The following is a 15,328-nucleotide window of genomic DNA, read 5'->3' as shown; positions in this document are numbered from 1 at the left end:
TAATCTTAGTGTTGTTTGGCGCTTAAAATTTTAATAGTAAATGGAAAACAGTTTTGTTTATATAAAATATGATTTCAAGAAAAAAAAAAGAAATGAATACTATTCTATCTCCAGAAATACATTTCCTAAATTGTTTTTATAGGAAGGTAAATATGAAATAAAGAGCCTGGAGAGTAAAAGTAAGACTGGAGAGGCTGAAAAGAAAATAGTTCTTCTCAGGCAGGTCATGTCACTGCTTGGATACTTGAGAATAAAGTTCTTTCTCTCTCAACACACACACACATGCAAATTAGAAAAGACATGTGGGGGCGCCTGGGTGGCTCAGTAGGTTAAGCAGCCGACTTCGGCTCAGGTCATGATCTCATGGTCCGTGAGTTCGAGCCCTGCGTCGGGCTCTGTGCTGACAGCTCAGAGCCTAGAGCCCGTTTCAGATTCTGTGTCTCCCTCTCTCTCTGCCCCTCCCCTGTTCATGCTCTGTCTCTCTCTCTCTCTCTCAAAAATAAATAAACGTTAAAAAAAATATTTTTTAAAAAGAAAAGAGACATGTGAAGTATTCTAGCTATAACCAGAAGTTACATAACATTAGTAATGATTTTTCTAATGTCAAAACACAATAGTTATGGTGAAATGCAGATGACTGAAAAATAAAAATAAGCACTAATAACTACCCATTCAGTGCCCAGCACTATGTAGAGTCCCAGGAACACAAAAATGACAGTTCTTGACCTCAGGGTACTCATTCACACTCTAATTGGGGAGTCAGAAACATAATGGATAGTGATAAAGCAGTATGGAAGTACGGTGATAAAAACGTGTGGAATAAACAAAAGAACAAAGGCAGGCCCCATGCCAACCTGGAGAGTGATCAGGAGTTGCCCAGTCTGAATGGATCAGTTTTTCTAAGGAGAGGAAACAGCATGAACCAACACAGAAACAAGAACGTGCCTCAAAGCACTTTGACACTTCTTAGGGGTCAAGGTTGAGACTAAAATGGTGACAGATGTGGCTGGAGGGGTAGGTAGATAATGGAATCTTAGGGGCCAGGAGCCTTGGAATTAGGACTACACCCTAAAAGTAAACCCTACTAATGATGGATTTTAAGTACGAAAACAAGTATGGTCAAATCTGCATTTCTGGAGGAACACTTGGTCAGGACGGTGGAAAGTACATTTGAGGGGAGACCAAAAAACAAAAAGAGCAAGGAGAGAGGTTAGAGGTCTCTTTTAAAAGTCTAGGTGAGAAATATGACTAATATGAACTGGTAAAATAGGGATGGAGAGGGGGGAAGTAGATTAGAGAAATATTTAAGAAGTAAAGTCTCTATGACACAATCTACTGGAACATTTTCCAACAGTTCAATTCTTATATTATCTGCATCTATTTTTGCCATATGAGTATCACCTATACTAATTACTCAGTATTTTTCTTTGAATCTACTTTTTTAACATATAAGTTTTATCAGATCACAAATACTACTATCCATGAAGCTGATGGATATACGAATAAAAATAACATATAATAATCCCAACAAACATTATAAGTCATTACTCTTTTGAACATTAGATATATTAACTCATTTAATCCTCTCAACATCTCAATGAGGTGTGTACTATTTTCACTCTGTTCTTAGATGAAACAGAGAGACCGAGAGGTTAAATAACCCACCCAACTTCATGCCACTAATTAAGTGGTGGATCTGGGAGTCAGTTTGGCTCCAGAATCCATATTCATGACCATGTCTTACCTTTTTCTAACATACATTGAAATATATTATCATTAAACTAATTTTTTAAAAAAGTTACTATGTGTTTCCTAAAATCATCTCTTTGGGAAATACTACTGAGTGAGCTTGTCAACTGCTCTGGTTCTACCAAGGTCTTTCACAGTTTCAACCTGAACTTGTGTGAAACCTTGCCTTCTTGTAAGATTTTGAGTGTCTGGAAGTCTTGTGAGATGCCTTCTTGGACGGGAGTTTGGCCATTAGCTACTCCAAATCATGTAGAAACACTCGTGTTGGAAATAAAATGAAGAAATCGAGGAGATCTCCAGAGACAACAATGTTAGGAAAACGCAGGCCAAAAAAACAAAAAGCTGATAAAACTCCAGACTCCACAGCAAACACCTGCCTAAACCAAAAAATGCTACCCTGAAAATAGGTACCAGTCCTTCCAAGAGTAGGATGGCTGGGCTCTTCAGGCCATCTACCTGCTTCTGTTTCATTAATAGTCTCCATCAGCTCACAGCCACCCTGATCTTCCAGTGGGTACCCGGTCTCTTCAAGACTCATCACGCTGATGTCATCAGGGTAAGGTCATAATAGGGAATTAAAGACTTCATGGGATGTCACAGGAACCGTCTCATTCGATTTACTAACACTGAGCCATTTATTTACATTATAGCACCTACCACAACCTGTCATTGTCTTATTTTTCTGTTTATTATTTATATTTAATAGTTTACTATCTCCCACTAGAATGTGGACTCCATAAAGGCAAGGATGTTGCCTATTTGCCAACTATTGTATCCACAGCTTCTAAAACGGTCATGGTACTCAATAAACCATTGTTGAATGAATGGAAGTTAATGCTTTCATTGGTATTTTAATCCATTCTAAAATGCCTCATCATTACCATTTTATATAATGTATAGCATGAATGCCATACTCGCATATCAGAATCATCTGAAACATGAATTTCAAAAATTATAGTACAGGTTCCTTTGATTTGCTCCAGACCTACAGAGTTGTCAGAATACCAAAGGTCATGGAAGAGGGCTCAAAGAGAAGCTACATTTACTCACATAAAACATTATTACCTATGCTTTCTTTTAAGAAGGAAGATGACCATAGCTTAGACTGTAGATTTGTTTCTGTATCTTTATTTTCAATACTCTTTGAAGATGCTCTATTTTCAGTATTCCTTAAAGAGGCTGTATTTTCAATATTTTTTGAAGAGACTTCCTTCCTAAATATTAAAATAAATAGTGAAAAAATACTTTCCTAGGTCACGGTTCTGTTTATAAAGCCTCATATGGGTTCATATCCATATGCACGCACGTGCTTACACACACACACAATACAAACACAATATATCAATAATAAACTAAATAGCTAAAAGGTAATATCTTCTTTGTGGAAAAGCATTAAAAATAATTTTTACTGATAATTATAATTTTATTTCTATCTGGCATCTGTCATTGTGTAATGATTCTTAAAATCTTTTCAGAATTCTTTAACGTAGAGCATACAAGCACTCAATTATATGAATGTCTTTGGCACACCACTGCAACACATTGGAATAAAACTAGGAACACTAGCCTTGAGTTTTTTCTAGGTTATCAATCAATTCTTACCATTGCTAAATGCTACACTCAGAGAGAGAGTCCAACACTAAGATCAACCCTTGGTCATAACATAAAGTAGCCTGCCTTTCCATTAAGTAGCTGAAATAAAAGTGGGTTAATTTTCCCTTTCAGCCTTTCAGCCTGAAACTTCATGTCAAGAATAATGCATTAAGACAGAGGATTCTTGTGTGGTGCACTCTGTTTACAAAGATAGGTACTCATGCTGGTGGAAAAGGAATCCCAAGTCTGTTTTCTGAGGTCTTAAGATTCTTTTTAATATGTCTCCTTTACCAAGTGAAAAGAAAATTCAACTTCTGCTTTGCATGTCAAGATATAAAAAGATGTAAAGTAGTTTCCCCCCAAAGTTATTGACATGTGAATCCAGAACGTGAGTACAGTTAAGTCAGTGATCTTGTACAGTGATTTAGCAAACAGGCTGGACAGCTTGATAATTCCTGATATTAATTCCTGATATTCTTAACACTGAGAGGGAATAGAATCTTGGCTTCCTCAGTATATGCTTCTAAAGCAAAACCCCTGTCTGGTAATGAAAAATGCAAAGTTGATTTACATTTGGTCTGCCTCTGCCCTCCTTGATTTTCTAATTGTGAAAGAAAGCATCCAAGAAGAAACTCTACATATAAAAATTTGAGAAATCAGTTAAGTATTTAATTTCTAGCCTGGTGAGATTCCCATTATGCCAAAGGTTGCTACAAGTGATAACTAGAATTTATATGCTCTAATATCTAATCTAAATAAAAGAGCTTTACTGCCTCCCTGCTCTCCACGAATTAGTGTTTCATTGAATCTAAGATACCATGTATTTATTAGAAGACATACTGTTATTTAAAAAGAAAAAGCACTGCCAAGTTTAAGTGTAAGATGTAATCAATTTTAAGAGATGTTAAATGTGAAGAAAATATGTATGCTTTAGAGTCTATGATACATGTTACTTGCATATTCACTAAGTTATATCCCTAAGGAAGGGAATTTATCTGGTATAGCTCTGGGCATTTAAGTAATTGGAAATACCTCTAATAACCTTAGTGACACAACATGGAGGAAGCCAACATACTCAATGGCCTGATATTAAATGGGATATTACTATTTGGAAGCAGTGAACATGCCATAAAAATACACATGAGAATTGACAAAAATCATTTTAACAGTAAAATATGAATTCCCTTTCTGCTCACCTTCTGTAGTCTTTCTCATATGTAGTTTCAAAGAATCAAAGGCCCAAAGTCCAATGTCTTTTTCAACTTAATCTTTTGATTTCCATTTGAGAAAGTGACATTATTGGTAATAATGCCTCTAACCACTTAAGAAAAATAGATAACTAGTATACTCTAAAAGATTTGTTTTCTTTAATTCAAATACAGTTACAGTTGAAGAAAAATTCAAATTTTTACTTTATCTAATATCCTTTGGAAATGGAAGGTATTTAATTTAGTTTCTACTTAGGTTAGAGAGTTAGTCAAGTAAGACACTGAAATATTTATGCTGGAAGGTAGATAACCTAGATTTTAGTATGTTAAGAGTCTGGGGCATATTTATGAAATGGTCCCAAATTTCTATTGGAATAATTTTTTCAGTAAGTTTATGTTTTAAACTTTGTTTTAAAATTATTTATAGTTGTCAAACATGGGCCTAAAACCATAATTGATTAAAACTTACTTTTCTGAGATCGTCCTAGCTACATTTAGAGAGACTTGTGTTGGCGAGGTACAAAGTTTGCTTGCCAATCTTGGTCTGCGTCCAAAGAGGCATTTACTTAAAGTATAAAAATAGAAATAAGAAAATAACTTGTCATTCATTTTAGGAGGGATAAAACATGCGATTATGGAAAACCTATAGACACAATTTTTTAACCTCAGAGAATTGAATGCTATGCTATGGATTTACCTCAGCCATTTCCCCTCACATTTTTTTTTTTTTTTTTGAGAGAGAGAGAGAGAGAGAGAGCGAGTGAGCAGGGGAGGGGCAGAGAAAGAGGGAGAGAGAATTTTAAGCAGGCTCTACACTCGGCATTAAGCCTGACACGGGGCTCAATCCTACAACCCTGGGATCATGGCCTGAACAGAAATCAAGAGTTAGATGCTCAACTGATTGAGCCACCCAGGTGCCACCCCTCCCCCACATCTTTAATCTTGACTCAAAGCCCAACAGGTCAAAGGTTCAAGATCTATAAAATTTCGTCTAGCATTGAAGATATATTTTATTTTTATTGCTGAAAATGGCTAATTAAGTTCAATTTGTTGAGTAGACAAAATCTTTCACACACAGGATCCATGGGGAAAAGAGGAAATAATAAATATGGGCTTTGCATGCAGAGAAGTTTGAAACTCCTGGAAAGACATCTATATGGAGAAAATTCATCAACTTTGCAGGTCACACTGTTCCTCAAGCAGAGGTCCACTATGATTTTCCTTTTTCCTACTTGATCATATTTTTCCAGGACTGGTGGCCCTGTCTACCTTAAACTCTGGGTAAGGTACATAGGTAACAAAGCCACACACCTGTGAATCTCACTAGCTACACTAACCATTTTCCTCCTCCTCCCTCACTCCAAACAACAATCAAACCAAACCTAAACTCTTCCCTGCACGTGAAAAAGGGATCATTTTGTCCTTGCAAAAATTAGTTTGACACGCAGATACAATTATTCATGAGATCAAGAGAACAAGTAATCACTCTGCTTTTCTATTTTTGGCCCAGGCCGCATTTGATTTATCCCTGGGGTTTAACTCAGGATGTGAATTGCCCCTTGCTCCAGTTCCAATGCTGCTGACTTATCACAGTCTATGAACATCAGTATTCACAGATACAATAGTAATTTTATTTTCATTAATGACCTACTATTATTATTGAAGTTATATCATATTTCCCTCAAAGACTTAAAATTTTCTTACATTTTAAAATTTAAATATGTTTCAACCATGTAACAGGATATAGATACTTACATATGGATACTAAATATAGATATTTACATGTAGATTAATACATTAACATGCAGACTGATATATGTAATGGGGCATTTATTTTTTCTGGTTGTCTATAACACTTAATCTGAAATAAACATAGATTCTCTGTCTTTGATCTGTTATACATTCTTTCTCTTAAAAATTTTTTTTATTGTTTATTTTCAGAGAGTGAGAGAGAGTGGGAGAGGGTCAGTGAGAGACGGGGAGAGAGAAAATCTCTGCGCTGATAGCAGGCTACTGACGTGGACTTGAACTCACAAACCATGAGATCATGACCTGAGCCAAAATCAAGAGTCAGACACTTAACTGAATGAGCCACCCAGGCACCCCCATTCTTTCTTTTTAAGATAAACACATGTATTTAATATATAATTTGCAACAAAAGCCAAGGTGAACTGTAATTTTCATTTTTAGCTTTGACAATATAAAAATTAAAATATATATTTCATAAGGTAAAAAATTTTCCAGCCAATTATACTCAAACCAAATAATATCAGTTTGGCACCACTCTACCAATCTGTTAATAATTGATATCTATGAATGTGTTTTACGATCAACATTCAAAGTGTCATTTTTCATGGAGTAAAAAATAGGATTTTTCTTCAGGAGATAGGAGATGATCATAATAGGAAGGGCTTTGAAGAATTATCAGAATCAGTGCCTTGAACAAAGCAAGTACTGAATATTTAGCTACTATACTGAAATTGAACCATGATTCTTTTTAACACCAGTCCCTTCAACTAATTAGGGCGATTAGTTTCCCTTATTTAGTAGTAATGATTCATCTCATAGTAAATAAAGAATCTTTAAAGTAAATATTAATTTAAAGTGATATTCTGAAAGAAATAAGCAAGTACCAAGAAGAAATAGGAATGAGCAATGAAAGTTGTATAAGTAAAATACCGATTACTTGGTATTTAAGCATTTAAAAAGTGGAAGTGAATATTATTTATACCTCTAGACTTTTATCAAAAATCATTTTTCATTTTAAATGTCCTTTTATCTAAAGTAACAACTGCTTTGACCGAAGCAAAAATTAAAGTGCTAATCCATGCATTTCTGGCCTTTCAAATTTAATTGGGTGACAAATGATTGCATTATCTAGTTCTAATTGCTTAAAAGGCATGTGATAGATCAGCTGCACAACCCGAGACATCTTACTCTGACATTGCTTCATTTGGTTCAAGCATCACTTTTGCTGAAAGAGAAGAAAAGAAAAACACAACTCAGTATTTTATCTGTAGTAATGTTCCTAACAGGAATTCCTGATTGGTAAATATACTTAAGCAGTTTTTGAATGACAGGCAATATACTAAAGGATTTAATTGCTAAGACTTCAATCACATTCAATCGCTCCAGTAGACTATCTTCTTAATATTTAGGACAAAATGGTGATGAAACATATTTTTTTTTAAGCAATAAATCATTTACCCTTTGGATCAAACACTAGCACTCTGCCATTCTGTCTATATTTTGGTACCTAAAATAGAAGCAGAAATTAAAACTAGCATTATCATCATTATTTTTGTTTGAGGTATTTGAAATAATTTATGTAGACTTTATATAAATAACATTTCTATTATCTATGCTAAACATAGATAATAAACATTATTATTATCTATTATCTATGCTAAAATGTAATTTTACACTGAAGTCAATTATTCAAAAACTATATAAACTGATGGTAAAAGAGATCCAAAGTATCCTAAAAAATAGTTTATATATGGTCTTATCTTTACAGCATCTGTCTTGATAATTCCTGCAAAAAAAACCCCCAAAATATTAAACCTTCCTAAGTCTTTAAACACTATACAAATTTAGAATATAAATAAAACAATGCAGAATTCTGTCAGAAGGGTATTAAATATTGTGTGTGTGTGTGTGTGTGAATTTATTTAGCAGTGTTACTTCCATCTTAACTGAAAAACCTCTTTCTTTTGGATTATGAAATTGGGTTAAAAAAAAGTCTAGAGAAATTAACCCTTCCCCTTCTCCACATTTCATCTTGGAGTTTATGTAAAAAGAGCTATAGGAATAATATTGCACGTTAGAAAACTGATGTATTAAATAAGCCTCTAATTCTGTTACTGTTTTGGTTTTACATAACTTGGACTCTAGATCCAGATCCAAATACAATCAACAGCAGGTTAAGGACTCCCTTTTCCTACTGAGCTGACCCTAGAAATCATAAATTCAGCTTGGCTCATGTTTACAACACCACTTTTCTCCCCTACTTTAACAAAATAAAACAATATATAAACCAAACTATCTGCCACATTCCAATTCATCTGTGTTATGAAAAACGCCTTCATAGAGTGTATTTAAGCCAGAATAAGAAATTTTTCCATGGTATTTGAAGATAAGAGTATTTTAAATAAAATATTATTTCAACAAATACATTTAGAAATTAACCTTTGATTTTATCCAAAAAGATACATTTTAAAATACAATTCTTACCTTTTAAGTTCCCGTATGTATTTATTAGTACTTAGGTTTTCTCTGTTAATGTTTAGCTTTCTTAGGTTACCCTAAATAAATTTTCCTATAACTTAGCCCTTTACATATTTGAATAAATTTAATTTTGACTGTAAAGAGAAAAACCAACTTTTAAGGGTTTTTGTTTTTGCTTTAAGTATGAGAGAGGGCACACTTAAATTTTTCATAAATAACAATTCACTTGCCCTCTCCTTCCCCAACACTTGTTGTCCCTACATCCCAAGCAAGACTTGAAAAAATTAGTAGTAGTAGTATACACTAAGGATTTCTGGAATACAAAATTCAGGGCCAAAACTGTGGACAACAAAAGAGAACTGCTATTTTATATTGAGTTTTTCTCTTTATAAATCTGTCCGCCTCAAAATGATTTTCACTCTGTGCTGATTTGCACTCTGGAATAAAGCATTAGTACATAAACTTTTGCCTCAGGCTTTGTTTTCTGGGGAATTCTGATCAAGTCACACACTGTATATATATTATCCACCTGATTATCCCTCTGAGAAACTTAAAGACAGCTAAAGTCTATCAGAAAACAAGGCATCTTTTTGGGAGAAAGAGTTGTAGAAGACCAAACTCTAGCATAAATGCCCTACTTCTCTAGGGCAATAGAGTTCAAAAGCTGAAACAATGCAATAAGGAACCAAGTAAGGCCTTCGCAAAAGAAATCCAAGACGTTCTGTCCAGAGAAGTACTTTCTCTTGATTTCCACAATCCTGTGGAAACCCACATATCTGGATAGACATCTTCTTTACATTTACAGCCTTTCTCTCCAGATTGCTACATTCTACTCTTTACCTGAATGAAACATCAGTGCATACAATTCTCCCCGTTTCACCTGGTAAAAGAAAAACTTAGGATGCGCAGATCCCAGCCCTTGATGGAAACCCAGGCTCTGCTAGGTCTGGATTTATCATTATCTAGGAAATGTCCATTTAATTTCCTTTCATAAAATTGAACTCTATGGGGTGGAGGGCAGTACAGAGTAATAGTCGAGAGTTGGGGTTCTTTAGTGAAAGAGACTGGATTCACAGCCCAGTTCTACCACTTCTCATGTAAGCTTTCAGTACGTTACTTAATTTCTTTAGGCCTCGGTTCCTCCATCTGTAAAATAAGAATCACAGTGGTGCCAACTTCATCGGACCATTGTATAGATTTAATAGGATTATTTGGTAAAGTGTTTAGCATAGCACCTGGCACATAGGAGGGATGCTGTACAAACAACTTGATGTTTTAGCTAAAGGAAAAACTGCAAAGATGTCCTATGGGGCTGGTTAAGATTGCTTAGGGAAACAAAGAGAAGGTTTTACTGTGATTGAGACAAGCAGACTAGCTCTGAGGACTTTTAATTAATTAATTTTAAAAAAATCACCAAAGCCTCAAAGTAATGATACTTGCTTAGAAAGATCACTGACTCCAGGGAAAAAGAGTCATTGAGAACACAGGTAGAGTTAAGGCAGTGGCTTAAACTGAGCTGAAAGAGGTCCATCCATTGTAGAAATAATATGTATTTTTCAAATAATAATTGGTATGCAAAATGTATCTCTGAAAGGAAATGCTTTCAGAAAAGAAACACAATATGGCTGACTCTGAGGAGGAAAAAGAGATGGTTGCAGGACTGGGGTGGGAGGGAGATTTTTACTTTATGCCCATTTGTATCTCTTGAACTTTGAACAAAATAAACATATATCTATTTTTTAAAAAGCAATTCAAAAAATTTACAACACCATTTTTACCTCTGTTTATCCACCTCTTATAGTCATGTAAGCTGTATGTCAGCCTTGTGCCACTTCAATTCTCTTCTCCACCCAGTGGTCCCTAGTCAAACTGAGGTCATAATATCCAGAAAGAATGGTATATACATGCACACTTTATATATTCATTTCTATTGTATATGGTTAATGTTAACATCACAACATTCAGTTAATTAGCCTTTGAGTCTTTACCAAGTATACCCTCTGGCTTTTGGAACATGGGCAGACTCTTCTGATGTCTTTCAATAGTCCCAGTGGTAAAGAGAACAACACAGTTATGACAGTTCCCAATTTCCATGTCTATTTCCTGTCCCAATATTCAATGTCTGTTTATAATAAATATTTGCTGAATACCTACTATGTGTCTTAGCACAAACATGTCTGTGATAAGCTCTGGGAATACAAGAGAAGCTAAGAGAAGCTCAGAATTGTATAGGGGAAACAAGTACTAAGTTTTCTATATATAGGACAGACCAAGATTCAAAGTACTGAATTAAATGCTTCCCGCTAAGGTAATTTTCCATATTGCCCAAACAGGATCAATCAAATCCCTTCTTTTGAGCTGACGGACGGGAAGTTACCCAAGGAGAGTCAGCAGGCAATGGAGACAGAATTGGAAAGACAAAGGGAGAGAGTCTAGTCAACAGAACTGTACCCGAACAACTTTCCAGTTCCAGAATCCAGTTCTGAGGAATGTCCTCCAGGTTTGCTATATTCCCCCAGGTATCATGATTTCTACCAGCATCCCTAGAATATGGTATTGTACTACCTGCTACGGGAAGCAAGAGTCAGGCTTCACAATGAATGTGACATTTCGTTAGTCAAGTAGGCAGTAAACAGAAGGGGAAGAATAGTCAAGCAGTGTCTTAGAAAATGGAAACAGATGAAGTTGGATATATATGTGGGAGCAAACTTTAAAAGTCATTAATTACCATGTACTAAGGATTTTGGGTTTTAATCAGTAGGCAATGGAAAGCAAACAAAAGCTTTGAAGCATTATCATATGACTAGAACTATCTTAGAAAAGAAATTCTGTGGAGGGTAAACTTGAGAGAGAAGGAGGTGGGGGAAACCATTTAAAAGGCTACTGAAATCATTTAGAGAAGGGGCTGGCAAACTACAGCCCTTGGGCCAAATATGACTCATTGCCTACTTTTATAAATGAAATTTTATTGGAACAGACATGCTTGTTTGTACAATGTCAATGGCAGCTTTCAGGATATATTGGCAAGGTTGAATGGTTTCAACGAAGACTGTATGGCCCACAAAGCCTACAATACATATTATCTGGCCCTTTACAGAAGAAATTTGCCAAATCCTAGTTCAGAGGAAAAAAAGAGGATGTACAAAGCCACTTGGGACCAAAAGAGAGGTAAAACTGAGGGTCACTAGGCATAGAAGTGAGGAAGAAGAAAAGAAGTTGATGATTCTAGTATGGATAACTAGGATGTGGGTACCAGAGGAGAAACGTTCTGGGGAGGGGGAGTGGGGATAATGAGTTTATTTGGGGAAAATTCTGAGTTGGAGATGTCTGTAGGTCATCTAAAATCAAGTGGCGTTCCATTCTGTTAAAGAGAGTTAGAACTTAAGAGAAAAGATGATGTATGGGATAGCTGTGAAAAAGTGGGAATGGATGGCCTGGCCCATGTAGAATAAGACTAGGCCAAGGATAGAATCCTGGGAAATACCAACATTTAAGAGGCAGGTGGGGGGTGCCTGGGTGGCTCAGTCAGTTAAGTGTCTACCTTCAGCTCAGATCATGATCTCACTGTTTGTGAGTTCAAGCCCCGCAGAGGGTTCTGTGCTGACAGCTCAGAGCCTGGAGCCTACTTTGGATTCTGTATCTCCCTCTCTCTCCACCTCTCCCCCACTCACACTCTCTCTCTCTCTCAAAAAAAAAAAAAAAAAAAAAATTAAAATTTTTTAAAAAAAGAAAGAAAAAATACTGAATGACTAATATAGAAAGATGGGTAGTCAAAAGATGGCTAATCAAAAGATAAATGTACCCAGTTAAGTAAATATATAAAATGTACATGACAAAGTGATTTATAAAGACATAATTATGTGATTAGGTATGTTCGAAACTATTTATTTTGTAAATGAAAATGTACTTTAGGGGTCAGGGTGGGGGTCATCATGGGCTCATTTCTAAAAGAAAGGGCTTAGTTCTTGGCTTTTTAGCTGTATTGGTCTGGACTCTTGGTTGCAAGTTACAGAAACCATGTTCAAGTTAGCTTAGGCAAAAGAAGAAAAGTGTTGGCTCATAGAATCCAAGAGTTGAGTTAAATATCCAAGCTGTGTGGAAGTAGGAATTGTGGATACAGCTATGTTCAAGGAGGGGCATGGGGGTTTTCCCTTGTTCATTTCAGCTTCTCCCTGCAGGTGAGCTCCCTGTCTCTCATGAATACAGATTTTCTACACATGGTACAACACATGAGTTTTATATGATATGATTGTAGCATTTATGGAAAAACGGACTCTCTCAATAAAAACTCCAGTCAAAGGCTCAGTTGGTTCAGCTAGTTTTTTGGACTAGCTGAAATGGAACTGAAAAACTCAAGCACCTCATAAACTGGTGCCCAAAGAATATTTGTTGAATAGGAAGGAACAAAGCAAAAGAAAAGAAAGTATTAAACTAGAGCTTTGCGATCCAATATGGTAGCCACTAGATATATGTGGCTGTTGAACACCTGAAATGTGATTGGTTCAATTTAAGATATGTACACCAGGTTATAGACTTAGTGCCAAAAAAAAAAAAAAAAAAACTTAAAACATCTCATTCCCTTACTCCTCCAGGTAAGTGTTCACTAACCAGCAGCCAATAGGGTGGGTCAAAAAGGTTTTATTTGGATTCTGTAGGTTTCAAAAAACCTTTTACAAAATGAGTTACCAGCATTCAAAATTCACATTTCACAAAATTCTCATTTTAGGTTTCTCTTGTAATACTGGAAGACACACACACACACACACACACACACACACACACACACACTTTCCTCCATTCCATTTGCACAATTATCTTTTCCTTTTGGGCTATTTGTTTTTATAAGCCACCTAGAATTCTAATATGCAAAGGATAAATTAAGAAATAGATAGCAACATGCTCAGGCCCTGCTACTGTGATGGAGACAGCTGATTAAGCACCATCCTCCATCCTAGAGGAGACTAGTATGGACACAATGGGATTCAAGGACAATCTTCATTGCATAGCTTCAAATGTATATAAAAATGGTTTTAATGATCGTCTATCATTTACATTCATATTTAAAAGTGACTACATACATATTTTATATCTTTCCTTTACAGCATAATGTAGAGCTCGGAGCCCAGACTCTGGAGTCAGATTGCTTATGCTCAAATCTCAGCAAATTGTGTGAACCTGAGCCAGTTCCTTAACCTCTGTAGGATTCACTTCCCTCAACTGCAAAATGAGGACTAAATACTACCTGTCTCATAGAGTTATATGAGGATTAATATAAATAGCTTATAATAAATAATAGCACCTATCTCCTACTGTAATTATAACTACTACAACTCTTCCTCCTCCTATTACCATTACCTACCTACCTAGCAAGGACAGTGCTGAAGGTAAATTCGAAGAAAGCCAGTTCTAAGCACTTTCAATTTGAGACTGGATTGAGCAAAGAAGGAGGAGAAAACATTGAACATTTAGCTCAAATGGTGGTGGTGAGGGGAGGGGGTAGGAAGCTCTGGAATTCTGTAGTGCAGTGGAATCCTTACAAAGGTGTTGGAATTCGCCTCTGTAAAAATCTTTGTTTTCTTGAGAGTAAAAAAAAAATTAAGGTGGATTTGGGGATCACTGGATTTGGTTTTAAGAGAATGAAACACAAGACACTTCCAGTGTCTTTTTCAGATTTATTAAAAAAAAAACAACAACAAAAAAAAAAAACAACTTCCAGGAGTCTCTTGGGGATAAGAACAAATTGGTGCAATTCACCTATGCCCTCTGGGAAGTCAAACAACAAATTTATAATTATTCCACGTGCTAATTTGAGTGCCATTGGGGCACAGTGCAGAGTAGTTTTCATAATCAAAGGCCACGCATCTTGATTTTGGAAATCTCAAGTCCATTTCATTACCTTATAGAAGGCTGAAGACTGGACCTTAGAAGTGATTCACTGTCCACGCCCCTCATTTTACATAAGATGAAAACAAGGTCTAGGGAGGTTCAACAATTTGTCCAAATTCCAGAAGAATTTTTTATGGCCGGGCAAGTTGTCTAGTAATGAGTCTTAAGTACAGTCAGTGAATGCTGGCTCCTACTGGCCATTAAGCTGTTTCCCAAATAAAAAGTAAAAAGAAAAAAACAAGTAAAAGAAAAAAAGGTGTTTTTTGTTTTGTTTTTTTTAAAGGGGGTGAGAGGCGCGAGGATCAAATGGAGTAGCTGGAAGTTCTGCGATGCAACAAGGCCATTTGCATGGTTTTTTTGGAGGGGAGGGGAGCAGTTGGTGCACGCGAATGGGCAGGTCAGAATGGTGGTGTAGACCGCCTGTTAGAACTGCCCAGTTATCATTCACACCCATGTAGACACAAATACTATATCTCTTCCTGAGTGCCGGACTACAAAGGAGGAAACCAAGTGCGAGGTGTCCCACCAGCCCCGCGGATCCTACCTTTTCGAGCGCCAGCTCTGCAGCCGTGGAACCCCAGAGCCCGAACCTGGAGGGGGCAGAGAAGTTGACGTGTTCAGGCGCGGCGCCTGGGGGAGCGGGAGGCCAGGGCTGGTCGAGCTGC

The 15,328-nt window shown here is 36.3% G+C and overlaps 1 protein-coding gene across 7 annotated transcripts in view; it reads right to left on the bottom strand.

The window, feature by feature from the left end:
- Window positions 1–15,328, bottom strand: part of ERICH2 (glutamate rich 2) — a 45,211-nt gene that overhangs the window by 29,016 nt on the left and 867 nt on the right. For 4 of the 7 annotated variants that reach the window (XR_008295425.1, XR_008295426.1, XM_053215264.1 and 1 more), the window contains 5 exons: window positions 15,208–15,253; window positions 7,758–7,806; window positions 7,488–7,524; window positions 5,020–5,115; window positions 2,815–2,963 (listed from right to left, as the gene is read on the bottom strand). Coding sequence is in view for 5 of the 7 variants with exons in the window: in XM_053215264.1 (XP_053071239.1) it covers window positions 2,815–2,963; window positions 5,020–5,115; window positions 7,488–7,524; window positions 7,758–7,806; window positions 15,208–15,253 (377 nt within the window). In the remaining 2 variants the exon portion in view is untranslated. Of the gene's footprint in view, window positions 1–2,205; window positions 2,439–2,814; window positions 2,964–5,019; window positions 5,116–7,487; window positions 7,525–7,757; window positions 7,807–15,207; window positions 15,254–15,328 lie in introns of those variants that run through there. The other 3 variants (XM_053215267.1, XM_053215266.1, XM_015086076.3) reach the window with 3 other exon arrangements.

This window comes from Acinonyx jubatus, chromosome C1 (genome assembly GCF_027475565.1).
Source record: "Acinonyx jubatus isolate Ajub_Pintada_27869175 chromosome C1, VMU_Ajub_asm_v1.0, whole genome shotgun sequence".
NCBI lineage: Eukaryota > Metazoa > Chordata > Mammalia > Carnivora > Felidae > Acinonyx > Acinonyx jubatus.
This window is presented reverse-complemented; position numbering and strand designations above follow the sequence as displayed.